General features: G+C 38.2%; 2 protein-coding genes across 3 annotated transcripts; both read left to right on the top strand.

Moving 5' to 3' along the window:
- The first annotated feature begins 30 nt into the window (after positions 1-30).
- On the top strand, positions 31-4,559 carry LOC125223314 (putative E3 ubiquitin-protein ligase RHG1A). 2 transcript variants are annotated; one of them, XM_048126398.2, is made up of 7 exons: positions 31-182; positions 312-355; positions 1,480-3,162; positions 3,537-3,587; positions 3,688-3,786; positions 3,869-4,009; positions 4,142-4,559. In XM_048126398.2, the coding sequence occupies exons 3-7, from the start codon at positions 1,567-1,569 to the stop codon at positions 4,271-4,273; spliced, it is 2,019 nt and encodes a 672-aa protein (XP_047982355.1). In that variant the 5' UTR covers positions 31-182; positions 312-355; positions 1,480-1,566; the 3' UTR covers positions 4,274-4,559. The 2 variants fall into 2 exon arrangements, with proteins under 2 accessions (XP_047982355.1, XP_047982354.1); XM_048126397.2 differs by having other exon boundaries at positions 3,534-3,587.
- Positions 4,560-6,321: 1,762 nt separating this feature from the next.
- On the top strand, positions 6,322-9,110 carry LOC125223242 (putative serine/threonine-protein kinase At1g01540). The gene is made up of 7 exons (XM_048126293.2): positions 6,322-7,025; positions 7,539-7,643; positions 7,747-7,869; positions 7,950-8,120; positions 8,210-8,339; positions 8,424-8,633; positions 8,856-9,110. Exons 1-7 carry the CDS (start codon positions 6,367-6,369, stop codon positions 9,000-9,002), a joined length of 1,545 nt encoding a protein of 514 aa, XP_047982250.1. The 5' UTR covers positions 6,322-6,366; the 3' UTR covers positions 9,003-9,110.
- The last annotated feature ends 18,494 nt before the right edge of the window (positions 9,111-27,604 follow it).

The raw sequence follows: 27,604 nt of genomic DNA, 5'->3' as shown, positions 1-27,604 counted from the left end.
GTTATGAGTAAATTAAAGATTAAAAATTACTGCCCTCATTAATCCCTCCACCAATCTCTTATATTTTCACACCACCCACCAGTTTCATTCCCCACCCCTCCTCCCTCCCTCTCTCTATCAATAATCCCATTTAAGAATCCTCCATTTTTATTTCTTGAATATCTATTGTTGTCTGAGTTGAGGTTTGTGTTCAATCTGTCATCTATTTATGTTTTCTATGAGGAGAGGGGATTTTTTTGATCATCTAATTAATTTAAAGATTGTTAATTTTGAAGAACATTGTTTTAATTGTTGTTTCTGGATTTGTTCAGGTATCGGCTGTAGATCTACCGCCTCATCTGCTTCTCTTTGGCTGGTAAAATTTGTCATCTTCCTTTGATCGTTGATTGATGCTATGTGAACTAGTTTTTTTTGTTTAAAAATTGAGTTTTTTGGTGCTGTTTATCTTTCTTGGTTTATGCAATTCACCCTTTATTTGGTTGTTTTGTCAAAATTTTGGATGGGTTTAGCATATTTTCTTTTTCTGTTTGTTTCATCAAGAAAAATTGAATGGTTTGATGTATACCTGCTTGATTGAGGAAATAATTTGTTTTAGAACATGAGGTTTTAATTAATCTCAACAGTGTTTTGTACCATCTTCCTATTCATTTGCCTAACAAATACTGTTTCTTGCTTTCTCCCTAGAGATTCACCATAAAGCTAAAACTTCAATTGCTGTTTGGTTATTGAATGATGAAATTTTATAAGGCTGTTTTCTTCTTTGAGCATTTGTGTGTTTTGTTTCCTCTATTTTGGATAACTTTAGCTCAATGTTTCTGTTTGGTTGGTCATGTTTCTACCTCACTTCTTTGCTTTTACATTAGTGTTCAGTTCGCGATGCTTTTGAAGCTTTCGTTTCATATCTTGGTGCATTAGTTAGAATCTTGAGTTCTTGATCTTGTTGACTCCAGTGCTATCTAGCATATTGCTTGATTGTTTCGTTTATCTTCCTTTGCTATTTGCTTATGATGTTTGATGGCAATACGGGTTGATGCCTCTGGTTTCACATTTCTCAGAATATGATAATGGTGCGTGTTTGAACTAAGATCCTCTGAACAATTGAGATTATGATATCAGTGACATAAAACTAAGAAAACTGTGTGGCCTTGTGGCATTGGTCGATTGGGAAAACTTCCACCTGTTATGATACCTGTTATAACTCATCATAAATTGAGCTTCTTGTAAACATGATGTGAGCAATGCCAGCCATTTGAAATAAAAAGAACCTAGCATTAAACAGATAACCTATAAGATATTAATCCCTGTACGGCTATTTAAATTGAACAAGGTTTTTCGAAGTTCAGTTAACCTTTCTTGATTCGTTCCTGTTTATTTGTTTTTGTTTTTCGTTCTTTCGTTTTGCTATACTACTAGGCACGGTCTTCTTCTATAAGTTTTTCAAGTACTTACATGGTATTCGCCTTCTGTTTTTTCTTTCAGATTCTCTGAGAACGAAAGTTCTAGATAATCAGTCTTCCATACATTTCTTCTCTTTTGAGTATTGGGATAAACTCATTTGGAGGCCTAATGCAAGGGCAACGGAATTCTATCAGTACATTGCCCGAAGATCTAACTTATGATCATGGGTCTGCGTCAAGTGATGCCAACATAGATTCCCGAATGCCCTGGAATAATATGCAGACTTCTGCAGATGCTCGGCTACCAGAGTACAAAATCCCGCCAAGTGAGACTGATACTCAGCATCCACATCATATAGGGCACAGTCAGTGGAGTTTAGGTGAAACTAGTTCTGGTGCAGCACAATGTCCATTTGATCGCAACAAGAGAAAAAGAGAGCACAGATGGAGTGTTCCCTCTCGAGCTGCTCTCGACTTGGAAGAATGTCAGCTTGAATCATCTAATATTCCTCAATTGGACAATGTTGTAGTTGATGGACAAGGCAATCAGGCATCAAACGTTTCGTCTCCTCTGCAGCTTGCTGGACCTGTAGGTGACGGGCATCAGATAATTGAGCGTCCCAATAGACATATATCTGTTGGATCATCGAGCGAGAAAAGGCCTTCTACTGGCAGCTCCTCCGATGCTCTTGGTATGTCTTCCGGGTATCGTTCTTTGGATGGTCGACGCAAGAGAAAGGCCATTGATGTACAAGCTGGACAGTCTTCTGGAGCGGGAAGTTCAAATTGTTCTGGACATGCTGAAAGAAGTCAACGTCGTGCTGTAATGTCAGCCCCTCCCCCGATTGCTGCTAGTACTGTTGTTATGTCAACTCCACCGGCAAACAGCCCGGTCCTCAGCAATTTGTCAGAGCACGGAAACTCAAGGATTCGGCTTGGAGTCGGCGAAGCTGTTTCCTCAAATCCTTTGTCTTCAAATGGTAGAGAAACTGCTGGGAGTTCTCGCAGAAACTTACGCTTGCGTTTCAGTAACACCCATCAACAGGGTCATATCCCATCACCAAGAGAAGCGCATGCGTCTTCCTCTTCTCGGCATTCATCAAGGGTACTTCTTCGAAATCGTCTGAACCCAAACCCTCCTGTGGAGAATGGAACTCATCATGTTCAGCCAATTCTTCCGCATATTCCTTCTGTTCGTCGAAATCATCATTCTAGATGGAGTGGAGCCTCTAGCTCAAGAACTAGCAATTCATCTACTGCTGCTATTTCTCTCGAGAGGGAGAGGGATCCTATTCTTTACGAAGAACCTTTTTTGGGAAATATTCCCAGAAGCTGGTCGGATCATCCGATGTTTATTCCACCAAGTGAGACAGGGGGTTCGTCTCAACAACCTCCAAACTGGAACTTATCCAGCGGGGCATCTGCTTCTCGGGCAGGTCCCACTGCAGGGGTTAATTCATCTTTACCTTCATCTTCTTGGTCCCATAGGAGTCATCATCCACAATATCCTCGTAGATTATCAGAAATTGTTCGAAGATCTCTATTATCTGCAGCAGGTACCGAACCAGGTGGAGGTCAGAGCAGCACAGCACCCGGTACATCACAAGAAACAGAGCTTCCATCCGGATCTAGCAGTCGCGGTCCTCGTTCATCAAACACAAGGTCAGCATTGTTGGAGAGACATCTGGATAGTGCTTCCGCGTTACCTCATTCACTTTGGAGCATGGCTGCCGCTGGTGAAGGGAGAGGCAGCGTGATGACCGAGGTACATTGATGTGTTAAATATCTGCATTTTCATTTCTATTATGTGAATAATCGTGCTTGAATCCACGCCACCATGATGCTTTTTGTTTTACTCCACGATGCATGTAGTTGTGCTACAAACTTGATTATTATGTCTACGCTACAAGTAAATGATGCATTTAATGATGCGGGAGTTTCGTGTGGGACTATTTAACATGTCAAAATCTACTAGAAACTTATCGAAAAGTTGCACAGCACATGTATTAGATTTCATGAAAGAGATGCCAATTTTCTTGTCAAATCTCAATTTTAAAACTGTTTTGACAAGAGAAGTATTGGAAATATCATCTTGAAAACTGCTGTTAGTAACTTATACTCGTATCTCGTTTTTAGCAGATTCGTCACGTCATAGATCTCATGCGAAGGGGAGAGGGCTTGAGACTCGAGGTTAGTTTATCCTCAACTTTGTTTGTTTCTAGATTGCAGTCAAGATTTGAGAAAATGCAGTTGAGATTCCAAACTTCATATCTTTCGTGTCATTTGCTAGGATATGATGATTCTTGATCAGTCAGTCTTCTTCGGGATGGGTGATGTACATGATCGTCACCGGGACATGAGACTAGATGTCGACAATATGTCCTATGAGGTGAGGCGCGCCACACCCATTTTTACACCTTGCTCAAAACATTCTTTCTCGTCAAAATCACAAATTTTGTTTCAAATTCCAGGAGCTTCTGGCCTTGGGGGAGCGCATTGGAGATGTATCCATGGGATTGAACGAAGAAACCATAATGGCTCGTTTGAAGCAACGCAAATATGGTGATAGACGGGCAGATCAAGCTGAGACAGAGCCGTGCAGTATCTGTCGGGTACTAACTTTTTTTTCCTTCCACTTGAAATAATCTTCTACGAAATCTGAAACTGAATATTTAGAAAATTCAGCCCCATCGAAGTGTTTTTTCTGCGTCCGCTCCTGACGTCGTCTGCATTATCTGATGCAGGAGGAGTACAACGACGGGGAAGATCTTGGCACGTTGGAATGTGGGCATGATTTTCACAGAGACTGTGTGAAACAATGGCTCACGCACAAGAACTTATGCCCCATATGCAAGAGGGCAGCGTTGTCTACATGAAGATCCCGTCCCGTCCCGTCCCGTCCCATCTCTCCGTAGCTGCTCTTCAACACAAGTCATTTATCTCGAGTCATTTGAAGGCTAAAAACCTTGTTGATTTGCTTCTTGTTATGCCTTTACGCATGACTCCATCCACAGAAATTCAAGGAACAAAAAAAAAAGGAAAGAAAGAAAGGAATTTATTGTGCCCTCCTTATGTGGAGGATCAATAATACATTTATTTTATTTTTAAATGAAAGTTGAATTAACATTAGGTTATGGAAAATAACTGTTTTTTATTTGATCATTTGATGTGCTTTTATAGTTTGTTTACAGTACCAATTTAATTTGTTTTAGCTTATCCTTTTATGGTCTTCTGTTTGTCAATAGTATAGCTATATCTTAACAAAAAGAGATTATTGGTGGGCTATGCTATTTATAGGGATACCAGTCGTATTTTAGATTAGATTTTTATCTAATTCAAGCCTACTAAAAATCCAAATTTTAAGACAGAATATAAGTTTGAATCGGTATGAAATACTTTGAATAAAATCTTAAATTTCAAAAATATCCCCAAAAAAGTGAAAAGTCAAGTATATTAAAGATAACTTGAATTCGGATTTCATTCGAATTTAAAGAAATCAATTTGAATTATAATTTTATTATTATTTATAAAATATATAATATTACTAGTACTCCCTCCGTTCCTTCATAGTTGAGTCATTTTTCCATTTCGGGAAGTTCCCTCATAGTTGAGTCATTTCCAACTTTATTCTCTCTACTTTATTCACTTTTTACTTTATTCTCTCTACCTTTTTCTCTTTCTTACTTTTTTATTTATTTATTTAACACACTCAACATTCATTTCTTAAACTCTGTGCCAAAAAGTTCCGCCTCAACTATGAGGGAACGGAGGGAGTACTATTTAAAAATGCATGTGCCCAAAAGTGTAGATGATAAAGTTTAATTTTCCTAAGATTGACAATTTGAGTGGACAAAATTATTGGGTTCAACACAATCATTTCTGACACAAATCCACTACTTAGTAGTCAATTATGAATGCACGTTTACTTTTAAGCTCCAATTAGTAAACAATTACATCAATTGAACCACGCTTTGACTACCGAAATGCCAAGGTTTTCTCCACCAAGTCTTCCAATTTATACTTATTTATTATTAAAGACTAGTTTTGGTTAAGATTATATATTTGTAATTTGGTAATATTAATTGTATGTAGCATGATAATACTAAGGTTTAAAGACTAGTGTTGGCTAAGATTAAATTCGAATTTTTGATATTTTGGTCGTTATGCACGACCTCAAATTATTGCAATGAAAAAAAAAATATATTTATCTTAAACTTCTAAGAGCATCCACGATAGGGCGGATATCTCGCCAGACAAGTACTAGGATATCCCCAAAACACTTCCTGCTATGTCACTAGGATATCCCACTGCACTGCCACATCACTAGAATATCTTAGTGCATAATAGTGGACAAACACTAGGACTCCCAACAAACAAATTCATAAATACATAATTAAAATTTCGATAAAAATACAGTGAAAATGTAACCATTTTATACAAATTTTTTTAAAAAAACATGCATAATTAAATAAAAAAAAATACATAGTTCACGAAGAGAAAAAATCATCTCAAAGCTTCGACACACGCGCCCCCCCTCCCACTCCCCAGTCGTCCTTTTGGCCAGTCGCTCATCAGTTGTGCAAATGAAATGAAGTGCAACGAGCCAACGAGCAGACGGACGGACAACCTCTCGTCCGTCTGGCTTGTCCTTTTAGCGCTCGCCGGTTGCAATAGTGGACGAGCGCTACTGACGAGCGGCTCGCCGGTCGCTTGTCGCGCGCTATCCGCTATTGTTGTTACTCTAAACTCAATTCAGAACAACACGTGGCATCCATCCAAACAATTTTTTGGCGTCGGCCAAGTAATTTAGTGAAATGAGAATCATCAAGAATCCACAAACAATCCTCAGCTGAATTCCCAACAGCTGACAAACGACAATAGCCTTCATTAATAGAGTCCATTAATCATCACTCAAATTCGATTGGGACAAAACATCTCGTACGTGTACAGCAGCTGTATTCAATGGTTTATGCTATGTGTCACACAATTCATCATCATTCTTCACTATCTCTCTCTAAAAATTCTATCTTTACACATACCCACATACCAATGTCAAACCTTTCCACCCAAACTCACACCAATGCCTAACGCCGACTCTTCCTCCTTTCTCACAGACCAGCTCTGGAAACGCACCTCAATCTTCGGCCTGCATTTATGGGTCGTTCTCGGATTCTTCGTCGGCGCCGCCATCGTCGTCTTCCTCCTCCTCCTCTCCCTCTACCTCTCCACCAAGAAAAGAAGCAGAAAGACTCCATTTTTAACCACCCCCGCCGCCAAAAGCTCCGTCATCCCAACTGTTTCAAGAGAAATTCAAGAAATCCGGGTCGACCCGGATAAAGAGTTGCATCCGGAGCCCGACCCGAAAGAGGCCCACATTGAGATTGTGAAGGGAAACGTGATTGCTTACCCGGGTCTTCGTTCCGGGTCGGGTCAGGGGAGCGGCGAGGCGGCGGCGGCGGAGGTTTCCCATCTGGGGTGGGGCCAGTGGTACACTCTGAGGGAGCTGGAGGAGTCTACTAATGGATTTTGTGATGAGAATGTTGTTGGTGAAGGAGGCTATGGAATTGTGTATCATGGTGTGCTCAAGGATGATACTAAGATAGCTGTCAAGAATCTGCTCAATAATAGGTCAGATTCTTCTTCTAACTATTTTCACTACTTTATTGTTGATTGTATAGTTGATGCTTTGATTGGATGAATTGAGTTGTTGTGTATTTGTAACCACTTCGAAATCTTGGACTTTGTTGTTTATGAGTTGAATTTGCATGACTTCATTTGTTAGTCCACATTGATTTTTGTCTTTGTTTAAAAGATGGTAATTGAATGATTCATATATGGAATGAATTGAGTTATTGTAAGTCTTGAATGTTGCCAATTTAGGTTTGTACTCTCTTTGAATGCAAATTTAGTAAAGAAATTGAGGAATAAGAAAAGATGGGAGTGACAATTTGTGATCTTTTTCTCCTCGTGAAGGGGTTGTTATTCTTTAGTGTATAAGCTTGGTTGTCTTCGTGCCGTCTTGCGTTTTTCCAGGACAGAATAAGTGAAAAGAGTCGGAAAATGGTGAAAGTTACATATTTTTCCACCGTTTCCCATCAAAGAGAACAACAATTATGTGATAGTTTTGAGTGGTGGTTTCAGGGGTCAAGCAGAGAGAGAGTTCAAGGTCGAAGTCGAAGCTATAGGGCGTGTACGCCACAAGAATTTGGTGAGGTTGCTTGGCTATTGTGCTGAGGGAGCTCATAGGTACGGTACTCCCAACTCGAACATGGTGTTCTTTGTTAAAGAACTTGTGTCGGAAGTTGCTATGATAGGAATTTCACACATGGTGTGTGAAACTTTCTTTCAGGATGCTCGTGTACGAGTACGTTGATAATGGGAATTTGGAGCAGTGGCTTCATGGAGATGTCGGGCCTATAAGCCCCCTTACATGGGATATTCGAATCCATATTATACTTGGAACTGCTAAGGGGTAGGTGTGGATTGCTATTTCAGAAACTTCATAATCTATTTTGGTTCGATTTTGGAACTAAGAAGTTGAGTGATTTACAGGTTGACATATCTGCACGAGGGCCTCGAGCCTAAGGTCGTTCATCGTGATATCAAATCGAGCAACATTTTACTGGACAAACAATGGAACGCTAAAGTGTCCGACTTTGGTCTAGCGAAGCTGATAGGCTCGGAAAGGAGTTACATCACGACTCGAGTTATGGGCACATTCGGGTGAGGAGTCATTTCTGTTGATTTGCTGTTACTATTAGCCTTAACAAAATCACATGAATGAATAGCTTTTTGCACTCGTTCTTTTCTAGCTACGTCGCCCCTGAATATGCAAGCACTGGCATGCTGAACGAGAGGAGTGACGTGTACAGCTTTGGCATTCTAATAATGGAAATGATCACGGGGAGGAATCCGGTGGATTATAGTCGTCCCCCGGGAGAGGTTCCTATACATACAAAGAGTTTTACTTGATTTCAAATAACTGTTTTTTGGCTGCTCTCGTGTTCTAATGGGTCGGATTCTCAGGTGAACCTTGTTGACTGGCTCAAGACAATGGTTTCCAGTCGGAACGCTGAGGGGGTTTTGGATCCTAAGTTGCCCGAAAGGCCTTCTTCGAGAGCACTGAAGCGGGTCCTTTTGGTAGCTTTACGCTGTGTGGACCCGAACGCTCAAAAGAGGCCGAAGATGGGGCATGTGGTGCATATGCTCGAGGCCGAAGATTTCCCTTTCCGAGATGTAAGTTTCAAAACATCGTTTAAACCTTATCTTCGTGCTAATGGCTACATATGCCTAACTGCACATGCCACTATGTGAACATGTGATTCTTCTTTGGCAACGGTTAACAATACACAAGGATTATATAAAATTGAGTCTCGTGAATGTTGTTCAGTTGGGTAGATATCACATTGTGGGTGTTGGTGCCTCGTTTTGATACGTATAAAGCTACCCGTTTTACAGGATCGAAGGGGCGGAAGGGAGCACGTACGATCACATCATCGTGGTGGGAGGGAGATGGAGAAGCACGTGGGAGAAGCGGGCGATAGCAGCGGATACGAGAGCAGTATCCAAACAGACAGGTTTTCATTGAGAAACAATGAAGATTAGTACTGTAGTCAGTAGTCTTATGTAAATACCCTTCATCATGTTCCTTCTCCACGGCTTTGCGTTGTTGTTTACTATATTTATTGTAATAAAATGGATCCAGTTTTCTCAGTGAAGTCTATTTCAAACTCTTTTAGGGAGCACAAAAGTAGGAAAAGAAAAACAGAGACTTAATCACGAGTGAGCAAAATACCCTAAATACGAATAATTAAAGTACACCACATCAAAATATTAAATTTTCGCATCAAAAATTGAATTTTTGGTTCGGTTAACATTGGTTTTTATAGAACCAAAAAACTAAAAATTTAAGTATAATACAGTAATAATTACTCAAAATATGAGAAAGTTACTACCTTTTTAATATTCTAAATAAATCCAAAGGTAGCTGTTTTTGGCCGTTTTTTTGAAAAACGACGGTGAGATAATCCAATTTCGAGAATGCCCAACTGTTACCCATGAAATAAGGTTTCCAAAGACTCTTGTAGTGGTCAATTATCACGAGTAACGAGAAAGTTATGGCCTTTTTAATATTCAAAATAAATCCAAAGGCAGCTGTCTTTGGCCGTTTTTTCGAAAAACGACGGTGAGATAATCCAATTTCGAGAATGCCCAACTGTTACCCATGGAATAAGGTTTCCAAAGACTCCTGTAGTGGTCAATTATCACGAGTAACGAGAAAGTTATGGCCTTTTTAATATTCTAAATAAATCCAAAGGGGCCTTTGGCCGTTTCTCAGAAAAACGACAGAGAGATAATTCAATTTCGAGAATGCCCAACTGTTACCCATGGAATAAGGTTTCCAAAGCCTTCTGTAGTGGTCAATTATCACGAGTAACGAGAAAGTTATGACCTTTTCAATATTCTAAATAAATCCAAAGGCAGCTGCCGTTTCTCAGAAAAACGACAGAGAGATAATCCAATTTCGAGAATACCCAACTGTTACCCATGGAATAAGGTTTCCAAAGCCTCCTGTAGTGGTCAACTATCACGAGTAACGAGAAAGTTATGGACTTTTTAATATTCTAAATAAATCCAAAGGCAGTAGCCTTTGGCCGTTTCTCAGAAAAACGACAGAAAGATAATTCAATTTCGAGAATGCCCAACTGTTACCAATGGAATAAGGTTTCCAAAGACTCCTGTAGTGGTCAATTATCACGAGTAACGAGAAAATTATGGCCTTTTTAATATTCTAAATAAATCCAAAGGCAGCTATCTTTGGCCGTTTCTCAGAAAAACGACAGAGAGATAATCCAATTTCGAGAATGCGCAACTGTTACCCATGGAATAAGGTTTCCAAAGACTCCTGTAGTGGTCAATTATCACGAGTAACGAGATAGTTATGGCCTTTTTAATATTCTAAATAAATCCAAAGGCAGCTGTCATTGGCCTTTTTCAGAAAAACGACAGAGAGATAATCCAATTTCGAGAATGCCCAACTGTTACCCATGGAATAAGGTTTCCAAAGACTCCTGTAGTGGTCAATTATCAAGAGTAACGAGAAAGTTATGGCCTTTTTAATATTCTAAATAAATCCAAAGGCAGTACCAATTGGCCGTTTCTCAGAAAAACGACAGAGAGATAATTCAATTTCGAGAATCCCCAACTGTTACCCATGGAATAAGGTTTCCAAAGACTCCTGTAGTGGTCAATTATCACGAGTAACGAGAAAATTATGGTCTTTTTAAAATTCTAAATAAATCCAAAGGCAGCTGTCTTTGGCCGTTTTTCTGAAAAACGACGGTGAGATAATCCAATTTCGAGAATGCCCAACTGTTACCCATGGAATAAGGTTTCCAAAGACTCCTGTAGTGGTCAATTATCAAGAGTAACGAGAAAGTTGTGGCCTTTTTAATATTCTAAATAAATCCAAATGCAGTATCAATTGGCCGTTTCTCAGAAAAACGACAGAGAGATAATTCAATTTCGAGAATCCCCAACTGTTACCCATGGAATAAGGTTTCCAAAGACTCCTGTAGTGGTCAATTATCACGAGTAACGAGAAAATTATGGCTTTTTTAATATTCTAAATAAATCCAAAGGCAGTATCAATTGGCCGTTTCTCAGAAAAACGACAGAGAGATAATTCAATTTCGAGAATGCCCAACTGTTACCCATGGAATAAGGTTTCCAAAGCCTTCTGTAGTGGTCAATTATCACGAGTAACGAGAAAGTTATGACCTTTTCAATATTCTAAATAAATCCAAAGGCAGCTGCCGTTTCTCAGAAAAACGACAGAGAGATAATCCAATTTCGAAAATACCCAACTTTTACCCATGGAATAAGGTTTCCAAAGCCTCCTGTAGTGGTCAACTATCACGAGTAACGAGAAAGTTATGGACTTTTTAATATTCTAAATAAATCCAAAGGCAGTAGCCTTTGGCCGTTTCTCAGAAAAACGACAGAAAGATAATTCAATTTCGAGAATGCCCAACTGTTACCAATGGAATAAGGTTTCCAAAGACTCCTGTAGTGGTCAATTATCACGAGTAACGAGAAAATTATGGCCTTTTTAATATTTTAAATAAATCCAAAGGCAGCTATCTTTGGCCGTTTCTTAGAAAAACGACAGAGAGATAATCCAATTTCGAGAATGCGCAACTGTTACCCATGGAATAAGGTTTCCAAAGACTCCTGTAGTGGTCAATTATCACGAGTAACGAGATAGTTATGGCCTTTTTAATATTCTAAATAAATCCAAAGGCAGCTGTCATTGGCCGTTTTTCAGAAAAACGACAGAGAGATAATCCAATTTCGAGAATGCCCAACTGTTACCCATGGAATAAGGTTTCCAAAGACTCCTGTAGTGGTCAATTATCAAGAGTAACGAGAAAGTTAGGGCCTTTTTAATATTCTAAATAAATCCAAAGGCAGTACCAATTGGCCGTTTCTCAGAAAAACGACAGAGAGATAATTCAATTTCAAGAATCCCCAACTGTTACCCATGGAATAAGGTTTCCAAAGACTCCTGTAGTGGTCAATTATCACGAGTAACGAGAAAATTATGGTCTTTTTAAAATTCTAAATAAATCCAAAGGCAGCTGTCTTTGGCCGTTTTTCTGAAAAACGACGGTGAGATAATCCAATTTCGAGAATGCCCAACTGTTACCCATGGAATAAGGTTTCCAAAGACTCCTGTAGTGGTCAATTATCAAGAGTAACGAGAAAGTTGTGGCCTTTTTAATATTCTAAATAAATCCAAAGGCAGTATCAATTGGCCGTTTCTCAGAAAAACGACAGAGAGATAATTCAATTTCGAGAATCCCCAACTGTTACCCATGGAATAAGGTTTCCAAAGACTCCTGTAGTGGTCAATTATCACGAGTAACGAGAAAATTATGGCTTTTTTAATATTCTAAATAAATCCAAAGGCAGCTATCTTTTGCCGTTTCTCAGAAAACCGACAGAGAGATAATCCAATTTCGAGAATGCCCAACTGTTACCCATGGAATAAGGTTTCCAAAGACTCCTATAGTGGTCAATTATCACGAGTAACGAGATAGTTATGGCCTTTTTAATATTCTAAATAAATCCAAAGGCAGCTGTCATTGGCCGTTTTTCAGAAAAACGACAGAGAGATAATCTAATTTCGAGAATGCCCAACTGTTACCCATGGAATAAGGTTTCCAAAGACTCCTGTAGTGGTCAATTATCACGAGTAACGAGATAGTTATGGCCTTTTTAATATTCTAAATAAATCCAAAGGCAGCTGTCTTTGGCCGTTTTTCTGAAAAACGACAGAGAGATAATCCAATTTCGAGAATGCCCAACTGTTACCCATGGAATATGGTTTCCAATGCCTCCTGTAGTGGTCAATTATCACGAGTAACGAGAAAATTATAGACTTTTTAATATTCTAAATAAATCTAAAGGCTAGCCTTTGGCCGTTTCTCAGAAAAACGACAGAGAGATAATTCAATTTCGAGAATGCCCAACTGTTACCCATGGAATAAGGTTTCCAAAGACTCCTGTAGTGGTCAATTATCACGAGTAACGAGAAAATTATGGTCTTTTTAAAATTCTAAATAAATCCAAAGGCACTGCCTTTGGCCGTTTCTCAGAAAAACGACAGAGAGATAATCCAATTTCAAGAATGCCCAACTGTTACCAATGGAATAAGGTTTCCAAAGACTCCTGTAGTGGTCAATTATCACGAGTAACGAGATAGTTATGGCCTTTTTAATATTCTAAATAAATCCAAAGGCAGCTGTCTTTGGCCGTTTTTCTGAAAAACGACGGTGAGATAATCCAATTTCGAGAATGCCCAACTGTTACCCATGGAATAAGGTTTCCAAAGACTCCTTTAGTGGTCAATTATCAAGAGTAACGAGAAAGTTATGGCCTTTTTAATATTCTAAATAAATCCAAAGGCAGTATCAATTGGCCGTTTCTCAGAAAAACGACAGAGAGATAATTCAATTTCGAGAATCCCCAACTGTTACCCATGGAATAAGGTTTCCAAAGACTCCTGTAGTGGTCAATTATCACAAGTAACGAGAAAATTATGGTCTTTTTAAAATTCTAAATAAATCCAAAAGCACTGCCTTTGGCCGTTTCTCAGAAAAACGACGGAGAGATAATCGAATTTCGAGAATGCCCAACTGTTACCCATGGAATAAGGTTACCAAAGCCTCCTGTAGTGGTCAATTATCACGAGTAACGAGAAAGTTATGGACTTTTTAATATTCTAAATAAATCCAATGGTAATAGCCTTTGGCCGTTTCTCAGAAAATCGACAGAGAGATAATTCAATTTCGAGAATGCCCAACTGTTACCCATGGAATAAGGTTTCCAAAGCCTCCTGTAATGGTCAATTATTACGAGTAACGAGAAAATTATGGTCTTTTTAATATTCTAAATAAATCCAAAAGCACTGCCTTTGGCCGTTTCTCAGAAAAACGACAGAGAGATAATTCAATTTCGAGAATGCCCAACTGTTACCCATGGAATAAGGTTTCCAAAGACTCCTGTAGTGGTCAATTATCACGAGTAACGAGAAAATTATGGCTTTTTTAATATTCTAAATAAATCCAAAGGCAGCTATCTTTGGCCGTTTCTCAGAAAAACGACAGAGAGATAATCCAATTTCGAGAATGCCCAACTGTTACCCATGGAATAAGGTTTCCAAAGACTCCTGTAGTGGTCAATTATCACGAGTAACGAGATAGTTATGGCCTTTTTAATATTCTAAATAAATCCAAAGGCAGCTGTCATTGGCCGTTTTTCAGAAAAACGACAGAGAGATAATCTAATTTCGAGAATGCCCAACTGTTACCCATGGAATAAGGTTTCCAAAGACTCCTGTAGTGGTCAATTATCACGAGTAACGAGATAGTTATGGCCTTTTTAATATTCTAAATAAATCCAAAGGCAGCTATCTTTGGCCGTTTCTCAGAAAAACGACAGAGAGATAATCCAATTTCGAGAATGCCCAACTGTTACCCATGGAATATGGTTTCCAATGCCTCCTGTAGTGGTCAATTATCACGAGTAACGAGAAAATTATAGACTTTTTAATATTCTAAATAAATCCAAAGGCTAGCCTTTGGCCGTTTCTCAGAAAAACGACAGAGAGATAATTCAATTTCGAGAATGCCCAACTGTTACCCATGGAATAAGGTTTCCAAAGACTCCTGTAGTGGTCAATTATCACGAGTAACGACGGTGAGATAATCCAATTTCGAGAATGCCCAACTGTTACCAATGGAATAAGGTTTCCAAAGACTCCTGTAGTGGTCAATTATCACGAGTAACGAGAAAATTATGGCTTTTTTAATATTCTAAATAAATCCAAAGGCAGCTATCTTTGGCCGTTTCTTAGAAAAACGACAGAGAGATAATCCAATTTCGAGAATGCCCAACTGTTACCCATGGAATAAGGTTTCCAAAGATTCCTGTAGTGGTCAATTATCACGAGTAACGAGATAGTTATGGCCTTTTTAATATTCTAAATAAATCCAAAGGCAGCTATCTTTGGCCGTTTCTCAGAAAAACGACAGAGAGATAATCGAATTTCGAGAATGCCCAACTGTTACCCATGGAATAAGGTTTCCAAAGCCTCCTGTAGTGGTCAATTATCACGAGTAACGAGAAAGTTATGGACTTTTTAATATTCTAAATAAATCCAAAGGTAGTAGCCTTTGGCCGTTTCTCAGAAAAACGAAAGAGAGATAATTCAATTTCGAGAATGCCCAACTGTTACCCATGGAATAAGTTTTCCAAATCCTCCTGTAATGGTCAATTATCACGAGTAACGAGAAAATTATGGTCTTTTTAATATTCTAAGTAAATCCAAAAGCACTGCCTTTGGCCGTTTCTCAGAAAAACGACAGAGAGATAATTCAATTTCGAGAATGCCCAACTGTTACCCATGGAATAAGGTTTCAAAAGACTCCTGTAGTGGTCAATTATCACGAGTAGCGAGAAAATTATGGCTTTTTTAATATTCTAAATAAATCCAAAGGCAGCTATCTTTGGCCGTTTCTCAGAAAAACGACAGAAAGATAATCTAATTTCGAGAATGCCCAACTGTTACCCATGGAATAAGGTTTTCAAAGACTCCTGTAGTGGTCAATTATCACGAGTAACGAGATAGTTATGGCCTTTTTAATATTCTAAATAAATCCAAAGGCAGCTGTCATTGGCCGTTTTTCAGAAAAACGACAGAGAGATAATCTAATTTCGAGAATGCCCAACTGTTACCCATGGAATAAGGTTTCCAAAGACTCCTGTAGTGGTCAATTATCACGAGTAACGAGATAGTTATGGCCTTTTTAATATTCTAAATAAATCCAAAGGCAGCTATCTTTAGCCGTTTCTCAGAAAAACGACAGAGAGATAATCCAATTTCGAGAATGCCCAACTGTTACCCATGGAATATGGTTTCCAATGCCTCCTGTAGTGGTCAATTATCACGAGTAACGAGAAAATTATAGACTTTTTAATATTCTAAATAAATCCAAAGGCTAGCCTTTGGCCGTTTCTCAGAAAAACGACAGAGAGATAATTCAATTTCGAGAATGCCCAACTGTTACCCATGGAATAAGGTTTCCAAAGACTCCTGTAGTGGTCAATTATCACGAGTAACGAGAAAATTATGGCTTTTTTAATATTCTAAATAAATCCAAAGGCAGCTATCTTTGGCCGTTTCTCAGAAAAACGACAGAAAGATAATCCAATTTCGAGAATGCCCAACTGTTACCCATGGAATAAGGTTTCCAAAGACTCCTGTAGTGGTCAATTATCACGAGTAACGAGATAGTTATGGCCTTTTTAATATTCTAAATAAATCCAAAGGCAGCTGTCATTGGCCGTTTTTCAGAAAAACGACAGAGAGATAATCTAATTTCGAGAATGCCCAACTGTTACCCATGGAATAAGGTTTCCAAAGACTCCTGTAGTGGTCAATTATCACGAGTAACGAGATAGTTATGGCCTTTTTAATATTCTAAATAAATCCAAAGGCAGCTATCTTTGGCCGTTCCTCAGAAAAACGACAGAGAGATAATCCAATTTCGAGAATGCCCAACTGTTACCCATGGAATATGGTTTCCAATGCCTCCTGTAGTGGTCAATTATCACGAGTAACGAGAAAATTATAGACTTTTTAATATTCTAAATAAATCCAAAGGCTAGCCTTTGGCCGTTTCTCAGAAAAACGACAGAGAGATAATTCAATTTCGAGAATGCCCAACTGTTACCCATGGAATAAGGTTTCCAAAGACTCCTGTAGTGGTCAATTATCACGAGTAACGAGAAAATTATGGTCTTTTTAAAATTCTAAATAAATCCAAAGGCACTGCCTTTGGCCGTTTCTCAGAAAAACGACAGAGAGATAATCCAATTTCAAGAATGCCCAACTATTACCCATGGAATAAGGTTTCCAAAGCCTCATGTAGTGGTCAATTATCACGAGTAACGGGAAAGTTATGGACTTTTTAATATTCTTAATAAATCCAAAGGCAGTAGCCTTTGGCCGTTTCTCAGAAAAACGACAGAGAGATAATTCAATTTCGAGAATGCCCAACTGTTACCCATGGAATAAGGTTTCCAAAGACTCCTGTAGTGGTCAATTATCACGAGTAACGAGAAAATTATGGCTTTTTTAATATTCTAAATAAATCCAAAGGCAGCTATCTTTGGCCGTTTCTCAGAAAAACGACAGAAAGATAATCCAATTTCGAGAATGCCCAACTGTTACCCATGGAATAAGGTTTCCAAAGACTCCTGTAGTGGTCAATTATCACGAGTAACGAGATAGTTATGGCCTTTTTAATATTCAAAATAAATCCAAAGGCAGCTGTCATTGGCCGTTTTTCAGAAAAACGACAGAGAGATAATCCAATTTCGAGAATGCCCAACTGTTACCCATGGAATAAGGTTTCCAAAGATTCCTGTAGTGGTCAATTATCACGAGTAACGAGATAGTTATGGCCTTTTTAATATTCTAAATAAATCCAAAGGCAGCTATCTTTGGCCGTTTCTCAGAAAAACGACAGAGAGATAATCGAATTTCGAGAATGCCCAACTGTTACCCATGGAATAAGGTTTCCAAAGCCTCCTGTAGTGGTCAATTATCACGAGTAACGAGAAAGTTATGGACTTTTTAATATTCTAAATAAATCCAAAGGTAGTAGCCTTTGGCCGTTTCTCAGAAAAACGAAAGAGAGATAATTCAATTTCGAGAATGCCCAACTGTTACCCATGGAATAAGGTTTCCAAATCCTCCTGTAATGGTCAATTATCACGAGTAACGAGAAAATTATGGTCTTTTTAATATTCTAAGTAAATCCAAAAGCACTGCCTTTGGCCGTTTCTCAGAAAAACGACAGAGAGATAATTCAATTTCGAGAATGCCCAACTGTTACCCATGGAATAAGGTTTCCAAAGATTCCTGTAGTGGTCAATTATCACGAGTAACGAGATAGTTATGGCCTTTTTAATATTCTAAATAAATCCAAAGGCAGCTATCTTTGGCCGTTTCTCAGAAAAACGACAGAAAGATAATCCAATTTCGAGAATGCCCAACTGTTACCCATGGAATAAGGTTTCCAAAGACTCCTGTAGTGGTCAATTATCACGAGTAACGAGATAGTTATGGCCTTTTTAATATTCTAAATAAATCCAAAGGCAGCTGTCATTGGCCGTTTTTCAGAAAAACGACAGAGAGATAATCCAATTTCGAGAATGCCCAACTGTTACCCATGGAATAAGGTTTCCAAAGATTCCTGTAGTGGTCAATTATCACGAGTAACGAGATAGTTATGGCCTTTTTAATATTCTAAATAAATCCAAAGGCAGCTATCTTTGGCCGTTTCTCAGAAAAACGACAGAGAGATAATCGAATTTCGAGAATGCCCAACTGTTACCCATGGAATAAGGTTTCCAAAGCCTCCTGTAGTGGTCAATTATCACGAGTAACGAGAAAGTTATGGACTTTTTAATATTCTAAATAAATCCAAAGGTAGTAGCCTTTGGCCGTTTCTCAGAAAAACGAAAGAGAGATAATTCAATTTCGAGAATGCCCAACTGTTACCCATGGAATAAGGTTTCCAAATCCTCCTGTAATGGTCAATTATCACGAGTAACGAGAAAATTATGGTCTTTTTAATATTCTAAGTAAATCCAAAAGCACTGCCTTTGGCCGTTTCTCAGAAAAACGACAGAGAGATAATTCAATTTCGAGAATGCCCAACTGTTACCCATGGAATAAGGTTTCCAAAGACTCCTGTAGTGGTCAATTATCACGAGTAGCGAGAAAATTATGGCTTTTTTAATATTCTAAATAAATCCAAAGGCAGCTATCTTTGGCCGTTTCTCAGAAAAACGACAGAAAGATAATCTAATTTCGAGAATGCCCAACTGTTACCCATGGAATAAGGTTTTCAAAGACTCCTGTAGTGGTCAATTATCACGAGTAACGAGATAGTTATGGCCTTTTTAATATTCTAAATAAATCCAAAGGCAGCTGTCATTGGCCGTTTTTCAGAAAAACGACAGAGAGATAATCTAATTTCGAGAATGCCCAACTGTTACCCATGGAATAAGGTTTCCAAAGACTCCTGTAGTGGTCAATTATCACGAGTAACGAGATAGTTATGGCCTTTTTAATATTCTAAATAAATCCAAAGGCAGCTATCTTTAGCCGTTTCTCAGAAAAACGACAGAGAGATAATCCAATTTCGAGAATGCCCAACTGTTACCCATGGAATATGGTTTCCAATGCCTCCTGTAGTGGTCAATTATCACGAGTAACGAGAAAATTATAGACTTTTTAATATTCTAAATAAATCCAAAGGCTAGCCTTTGGCCGTTTCTCAGAAAAACGACAGAGAGATAATTCAATTTCGAGAATGCCCAACTGTTACCCATGGAATAAGGTTTCCAAAGACTCCTGTAGTGGTCAATTATCACGAGTAACGAGAAAATTATGGCTTTTTTAATATTCTAAATAAATCCAAAGGCAGCTATCTTTGGCCGTTTATCAGAAAAACGACAGAAAGATAATCCAATTTCGAGAATGCCCAACTGTTACCCATGGAATAAGGTTTCCAAAGACTCCTGTAGTGGTCAATTATCACGAGTAACGAGATAGTTATGGCCTTTTTAATATTCTAAATAAATCCAAAGGCAGCTGTCATTGGCCGTTTTTCAGAAAAACGACAGAGAGATAATCTAATTTCGAGAATGCCCAACTGTTACCCATGGAATAAGGTTTCCAAAGACTCCTGTAGTGGTCAATTATCACGAGTAACGAGATAGTTATGGCCTTTTTAATATTCTAAATAAATCCAAAGGCAGCTATCTTTGGCCGTTCCTCAGAAAAACGACAGAGAGATAATCCAATTTCGAGAATGCCCAACTGTTACCCATGGAATATGGTTTCCAATGCCTCGTGTAGTGGTCAATTATCACGAGTAACGAGAAAATTATAGACTTTTTAATATTCTAAATAAATCCAAAGGCTAGCCTTTGGCCGTTTCTCAGAAAAACGACAGAGAGATAATTCAATTTCGAGAATGCCCAACTGTTACCCATGGAATAAGGTTTCCAAAGACTCCTGTAGTGGTCAATTATCACGAGTAACGAGAAAATTATGGTCTTTTTAAAATTCTAAATAAATCCAAAGGAACTGCCTTTGGCCGTTTCTCAGAAAAACGACAGAGAGATAATTCAATTTCGAGAATGCCCAACTGTTACCCATGGAATAAGGTTTCCAAAGACTCCTGTAGTGGTCAATTATCACGAGTAACGAGAAAATTATGGTCTTTTTAAAATTCTAAATAAATCCAAAGGCACTGCCTTTGGCCGTTTCTCAGAAAAACGACAGAGAGATAATCCAATTTCAAGAATGCCCAACTGTTACCAATGGAATAAGGTTTCCAAAGACTCCTGTAGTGGTCAATTATCACGAGTAACGAGATAGTTATGGCCTTTTTAATATTCTAAATAAATCCAAAGGCAGCTGTCTTTGGCCGTTTTTCTGAAAAACGACGGTGAGATAATCCAATTTCGAGAATGCCCAACTGTTACCCATGGAATAAGGTTTCCAAAGACTCCTTTAGTGGTCAATTATCAAGAGTAACGAGAAAGTTATGGCCTTTTTAATATTCTAAATAAATCCAAAGGCAGTATCAATTGGCCGTTTCTCAGAAAAACGACAGAGAGATAATTCAATTTCGAGAATCCCCAACTGTTACCCATGGAATAAGGTTTCCAAAGACTCCTGTAGTGGTCAATTATCACAAGTAACGAGAAAATTATGGTCTTTTTAAAATTCTAAATAAATCCAAAAGCACTGCCTTTGGCCGTTTCTCAGAAAAACGACGGAGAGATAATCGAATTTCGAGAATGCCCAACTGTTACCCATGGAATAAGGTTACCAAAGCCTCCTGTAGTGGTCAATTATCACGAGTAACGAGAAAGTTATGGACTTTTTAATATTCTAAATAAATCCAATGGTAATAGCCTTTGGCCGTTTCTCAGAAAAACGACAGAGAGATAATTCAATTTCGAGAATGCCCAACTGTTACCCATGGAATAAGGTTTCCAAAGCCTCCTGTAATGGTCAATTATCACGAGTAACGAGAAAATTATGGTCTTTTTAATATTCTAAATAAATCCAAAAGCACTGTCTTTGGCCGTTTCTCAGAAAAACGACAGAGAGATAATTCAATTTCGAGAATGCCCAACTGTTACCCATGGAATAAGGTTTCCAAAGACTCCTGTAGTGGTCAATTATCACGAGTAACGAGAAAATTATGGCTTTTTTAATATTCTAAATAAATCCAAAGGCAGCTATCTTTGGCCGTTTCTCAGAAAAACGACAGAGAGATAATCCAATTTCGAGAATGCCCAACTGTTACCCATGGAATAAGGTTTCCAAAGACTCCTGTAGTGGTCAATTATCACGAGTAACGAGATAGTTATGGCCTTTTTAATATTCTAAATAAATCCAAAGGCAGCTGTCATTGGCCGTTTTTCAGAAAAACGACAGAGAGATAATCTAATTTCGAGAATGCCCAACTGTTACCCATGGAATAAGGTTTCCAAAGACTCCTGTAGTGGTCAATTATCACGAGTAACGAGATAGTTATGGCCTTTTTAATATTCTAAATAAATCCAAAGGCAGCTATCTTTGGCCGTTTCTCAGAAAAACGACAGAGAGATAATCCAATTTCGAGAATGCCCAACTGTTACCCATGGAATATGGTTTCCAATGCCTCCTGTAGTGGTCAATTATCACGAGTAACGAGAAAATTATAGACTTTTTAATATTCTAAATAAATCCAAAGGCTAGCCTTTGGCCGTTTCTCAGAAAAACGACAGAGAGATAATTCAATTTCGAGAATGCCCAACTGTTACCCATGGAATAAGGTTTCCAAAGACTCCTGTAGTGGTCAATTATCACGAGTAACGACGGTGAGATAATCCAATTTCGAGAATGCCCAACTGTTACCCATGGAATAAGGTTTCCAAAGACTCCTGTAGTGGTCAATTATCACGAGTAACGAGAAAATTATGGCTTTTTTAATATTCTAAATAAATCCAAAGGCAGCTATCTTTGGCCGTTTCTCAGAAAAACGACAGAGAGATAATCCAATTTCGAGAATGCCCAACTGTTACCCATGGAATAAGGTTTCCAAAGATTCCTGTAGTGGTCAATTATCACGAGTAACGAGATAGTTATGGCCTTTTTAATATTCTAAATAAATCCAAAGGCAGCTATCTTTGGCCGTTTCTCAGAAAAACGACAGAGAGATAATCGAATTTCGAGAATGCCCAACTGTTACCCATGGAATAAGGTTTCCAAAGCCTCCTGTAGTGGTCAATTATCACGAGTAACGAGAAAGTTATGGACTTTTTAATATTCTAAATAAATCCAAAGGTAGTAGCCTTTGGCCGTTTCTCAGAAAAACGACAGAGAGATAATTCAATTTCGAGAATGCCCAACTGTTACCCATGGAATAAGGTTTCCAAATCCTCCTGTAATGGTCAATTATCACGAGTAACGAGAAAATTATGGTCTTTTTAATATTCTAAGTAAATCCAAAAGCACTGCCTTTGGCCGTTTCTCAGAAAAACGACAGAGAGATAATTCAATTTCGAGAATGCCCAACTGTTACCCATGGAATAAGGTTTCCAAAGACTCCTGTAGTGGTCAATTATCACGAGTAACGAGAAAATTATGGCTTTTTTAATATTCTAAATAAATCCAAAGGCAGCTATCTTTGGCCGTTTCTCAGAAAAACGACAGAAAGATAATCCAATTTCGAGAATGCCCAACTGTTACCCATGGAATAAGGTTTCCAAAGACTCCTGTAGTGGTCAATTATCACGAGTAACGAGATAGTTATGGCCTTTTTAATATTCTAAATAAATCCAAAGGCAGCTGTCATTGGCCGTTTTTCAGAAAAACGACAGAGAGATAATCTAATTTCGAGAATGCCCAACTGTTACCCATGGAATATGGTTTCCAATGCCTCGTGTAGTGGTCAATTATCACGAGTAACGAGAAAATTATAGACTTTTTAATATTCTAAATAAATCCAAAGGCTAGCCTTTGGCCGTTTCTCAGAAAAACGACAGAGAGATAATTCAATTTCGAGAATGCCCAACTGTTACCCATGGAATAAGGATTCCAAAGACTCCTGTAGTGGTCAATTATCACGAGTAACGAGAAAATTATGGCTTTTTTAATATTCTAAATAAATCCAAAGGCAGCTATCTTTGGCCGTTTCTCAGAAAAACGACAGAAAGATAATCCAATTTCGAGAATGCCCAACTGTTACCCATGGAATAAGGTTTCCAAAGACTCCTGTAGTGGTCAATTATCACGAGTAACGAGATAGTTATGGCCTTTTTAATATTCTAAATAAATCCAAAGGCAGCTGTCATTGGCCGTTTTTCAGAAAAACGACAGAGAGATAATCTAATTTCGAGAATGCCCAACTGTTACCCATGGAATAAGGTTTCCAAAGACTCCTGTAGTGGTCAATTATCACGAGTAACGAGATAGTTATGGCCTTTTTAATATTCTAAATAAATCCAAAGGCAGCTATCTTTGGCCGTTCCTCAGAAAAACGACAGAGAGATAATCCAATTTCGAGAATGCCCAACTGTTACCCATGGAATATGGTTTCCAATGCCTCGTGTAGTGGTCAATTATCACGAGTAACGAGAAAATTATAGACTTTTTAATATTCTAAATAAATCCAAAGGCTAGCCTTTGGCCGTTTCTCAGAAAAACGACAGAGAGATAATTCAATTTCGAGAATGCCCAACTGTTACCCATGGAATAAGGTTTCCAAAGACTCCTGTAGTGGTCAATTATCACGAGTAACGAGAAAATTATGGTCTTTTTAAAATTCTAAATAAATCCAAAGGCACTGCCTTTGGCCGTTTCTCAGAAAACGACAGAGAGATAATCCAATTTCAAGAATGCCCAACTATTACCCATGGAATAAGGTTTCCAAAGCCTCATGTAGTGGTCAATTATCACGAGTAACGGGAAAGTTATGGACTTTTTAATATTCTTAATAAATCCAAAGGCAGTAGCCTTTGGCCGTTTCTCAGAAAAACGACAGAGAGATAATTCAATTTCGAGAATGCCCAACTGTTACCCATGGAATAAGGTTTCCAAATCCTCCTGTAGTGGTCAATTATCACGAGTAACGAGAAAATTATAGACTTTTTAATATTCTAAATAAATCTAAAGGCTAGCCTTTGGCCGTTTCTCAGAAAAACGACAGAGAGATAATTCAATTTCGAGAATGCCCAACTGTTACCCATGGAATAAGGTTTCCAAAGACTCCTGTAGTGGTCAATTATCACGAGTAACGAGAAAATTATGGTCTTTTTAAAATTCTAAATAAATCCAAAGGCACTGCCTTTGGCCGTTTCTCAGAAAAACGACAGAGAGATAATCCAATTTCAAGAATGCCCAACTGTTACCAATGGAATAAGGTTTCCACAGACTCCTGTAGTGGTCAATTATCACGAGTAACGAGATAGTTATGGCCTTTTTAATATTCTAAATAAATCCAAAGGCAGCTGTCTTTGGCCGTTTTTCTGAAAAACGACGGTGAGATAATCCAATTTCGAGAATGCCCAACTGTTACCCATGGAATAAGGTTTCCAAAGACTCCTTTAGTGGTCAATTATCAAGAGTAACGAGAAAGTTATGGCCTTTTTAATATTCTAAATAAATCCAAAGGCAGTATCAATTGGCCGTTTCTCAGAAAAACGACAGAGAGATAATTCAATTTCGAGAATCCCCAACTGTTACCCATGGAATAAGGTTTCCAAAGACTCCTGTAGTGGTCAATTATCACAAGTAACGAGAAAATTATGGTCTTTTTAAAATTCTAAATAAATCCAAAAGCACTGCCTTTGGCCGTTTCTCAGAAAAACGACGGAGAGATAATCGAATTTCGAGAATGCCCAACTGTTACCCATGGAATAAGGTTACCAAAGCCTCCTGTAGTGGTCAATTATCACGAGTAACGAGAAAGTTATGGACTTTTTAATATTCTAAATAAATCCAATGGTAATAGCCTTTGGCCGTTTCTCAGAAAAACGACAGAGAGATAATTCAATTTCGAGAATGCCCAACTGTTACCCATGGAATAAGGTTTCCAAAGCCTCCTGTAATGGTCAATTATCACGAGTAACGAGAAAATTATGGTCTTTTTAATATTCTAAATAAATCCAAAAGCACTGTCTTTGGCCGTTTCTCAGAAAAACGACAGAGAGATAATTCAATTTCAAGAATGCCCAACTGTTACCCATGGAATAAGGTTTCCAAAGACTCCTGTAGTGGTCAATTATCACGAGTAACGAGAAAATTATGGCTTTTTTAATATTCTAAATAAATCCAAAGGCAGCTATCTTTGGCCGTTTCTCAGAAAAACGACAGAGAGATAATCCAATTTCGAGAATGCCCAACTGTTACCCATGGAATAAGGTTTCCAAAGACTCCTGTAGTGGTCAATTATCACGAGTAACGAGATAGTTATGGCCTTTTTAATATTCTAAATAAATCCAAAGGCAGCTGTCATTGGCCGTTTTTCAGAAAAACGACAGAGAGATAATCTAATTTCGAGAATGCCCAACTGTTACCCATGGAATAAGGTTTCCAAAGACTCCTGTAGTGGTCAATTATCACGAGTAACGAGATAGTTATGGCCTTTTTAATATTCTAAATAAATCCAAAGGCAGCTATCTTTGGCCGTTTCTCAGAAAAACGACAGAGAGATAATCCAATTTCGAGAATGCCCAACTGTTACCCATGGAATATGGTTTCCAATGCCTCCTGTAGTGGTCAATTATCACGAGTAACGAGAAAATTATAGACTTTTTAATATTCTAAATAAATCCAAAGGCTAGCCTTTGGCCGTTTCTCAGAAAAACGACAGAGAGATAATTCAATTTCGAGAATGCCCAACTGTTACCCATGGAATAAGGTTTCCAAAGACTCCTGTAGTGGTCAATTATCACGAGTAACGACGGTGAGATAATCCAATTTCGAGAATGCCCAACTGTTACCAATGGAATAAGGTTTCCAAAGACTCCTGTAGTGGTCAATTATCACGAGTAACGAGAAAATTATGGCTTTTTTAATATTCTAAATAAATCCAAAGGCAGCTATCTTTGGCCGTTTCTCAGAAAAACGACAGAGAGATAATCCAATTTCGAGAATGCCCAACTGTTACCCATGGAATAAGGTTTCCAAAGATTCCTGTAGTGGTCAATTATCACGAGTAACGAGATAGTTATGGCCTTTTTAATATTCTAAATAAATCCAAAGGCAGCTATCTTTGGCCGTTTCTCAGAAAAACGACAGAGAGATAATCGAATTTCGAGAATGCCCAACTGTTACCCATGGAATAAGGTTTCCAAAGCCTCCTGTAGTGGTCAATTATCACGAGTAACGAGAAAGTTATGGACTTTTTAATATTCTAAATAAATCCAAAGGTAGTAGCCTTTGGCCGTTTCTCAGAAAAACGACAGAGAGATAATTCAATTTCGAGAATGCCCAACTGTTACCCATGGAATAAGGTTTCCAAATCCTCCTGTAATGGTCAATTATCACGAGTAACGAGAAAATTATGGTCTTTTTAATATTCTAAGTAAATCCAAAAGGACTGCCTTTGGCCGTTTCTCAGAAAAACGACAGAGAGATAATTCAATTTCGAGAATGCCCAACTGTTACCCATGGAATAAGGTTTCCAAAGACTCCTGTAGTGGTCAATTATCACGAGTAACGAGAAAATTATGGCTTTTTTAATATTCTAAATAAATCCAAAGGCAGCTATCTTTCGCCGTTTCTCAGAAAAACGACAGAAAGATAATCCAATTTCGAGAATGCCCAACTGTTACCCATGGAATAAGGTTTCCAAAGACTCCTGTAGTGGTCAATTATCACGAGTAACGAGATAGTTATGGCCTTTTTAATATTCTAAATAAATCCAAAGGCAGCTGTCATTGGCCGTTTTTCAGAAAAACGACAGAGAGATAATCTAATTTCGAGAATGCCCAACTGTTACCCATGGAATAAGGTTTCCAAAGACTCCTGTAGTGGTCAATTATCACGAGTAACGAGATAGTTATGGCCTTTTTAATATTCTAAATAAATCCAAAGGCAGCTATCTTTGGCCGTTTCTCAGAAAAACGACAGAGAGATAATCCAATTTCGAGAATGCCCAACTGTTACCCATGGAATATGGTTTCCAATGCCTCCTGTAGTGGTCAATTATCACGAGTAACGAGAAAATTATAGACTTTTTAATATTCTAAATAAATCCAAAGGCTAGTCTTTGGCCGTTTCTCAGAAAAACGACAGAGAGATAATTCAATTTCGAGAATGCCCAACTGTTACCCATGGAATAAGGATTCCAAAGACTCCTGTAGTGGTCAATTATCACGAGTAACGAGAAAATTATGGCTTTTTTAATATTCTAAATAAATCCAAAGGCAGCTATCTTTGGCCGTTTCTCAGAAAAACGACAGAAAGATAATCCAATTTCGAGAATGCCCAACTGTTACCCATGGAATAAGGTTTCCAAAGACTCCTGTAGTGGTCAATTATCACGAGTAACGAGATAGTT

The sequence above is a fragment of the Salvia hispanica genome, chromosome 1 (genome assembly GCF_029641045.1).
Source record: "Salvia hispanica isolate PSC_SH4W2 chromosome 1, Shi_PSC_v1, whole genome shotgun sequence".
NCBI lineage: Eukaryota > Viridiplantae > Streptophyta > Magnoliopsida > Lamiales > Lamiaceae > Salvia > Salvia hispanica.
The sequence above is the reverse complement of the archived record's forward strand: the minus strand, read 5'-3'. Positions and strand labels throughout refer to the sequence as shown.

Excerpts from the sequence above, each read along its gene's own strand:
- LOC125223314 (XM_048126397.2), top strand. The coding sequence starts at position 1,567 with ATGCAAGGGCAACGGAATTCTATCAGTACATTGCCCGAAGATCTAACT. Across the intron at positions 3,163-3,533 it reads GAGGCAGCGTGATGACCGAG|CAGATTCGTCACGTCATAGA; the intron begins GTACATTGATGT and ends TCTCGTTTTTAG. Across the intron at positions 4,010-4,141 it reads AGCCGTGCAGTATCTGTCGG|GAGGAGTACAACGACGGGGA; the intron begins GTACTAACTTTT and ends TATCTGATGCAG.
- LOC125223242 (XM_048126293.2), top strand. The coding sequence starts at position 6,367 with ATGCTATGTGTCACACAATTCATCATCATTCTTCACTATCTCTCTCTA. Across the intron at positions 7,644-7,746 it reads TGTGCTGAGGGAGCTCATAG|GATGCTCGTGTACGAGTACG; the intron begins GTACGGTACTCC and ends ACTTTCTTTCAG. Across the intron at positions 8,340-8,423 it reads ATAGTCGTCCCCCGGGAGAG|GTGAACCTTGTTGACTGGCT; the intron begins GTTCCTATACAT and ends TCGGATTCTCAG.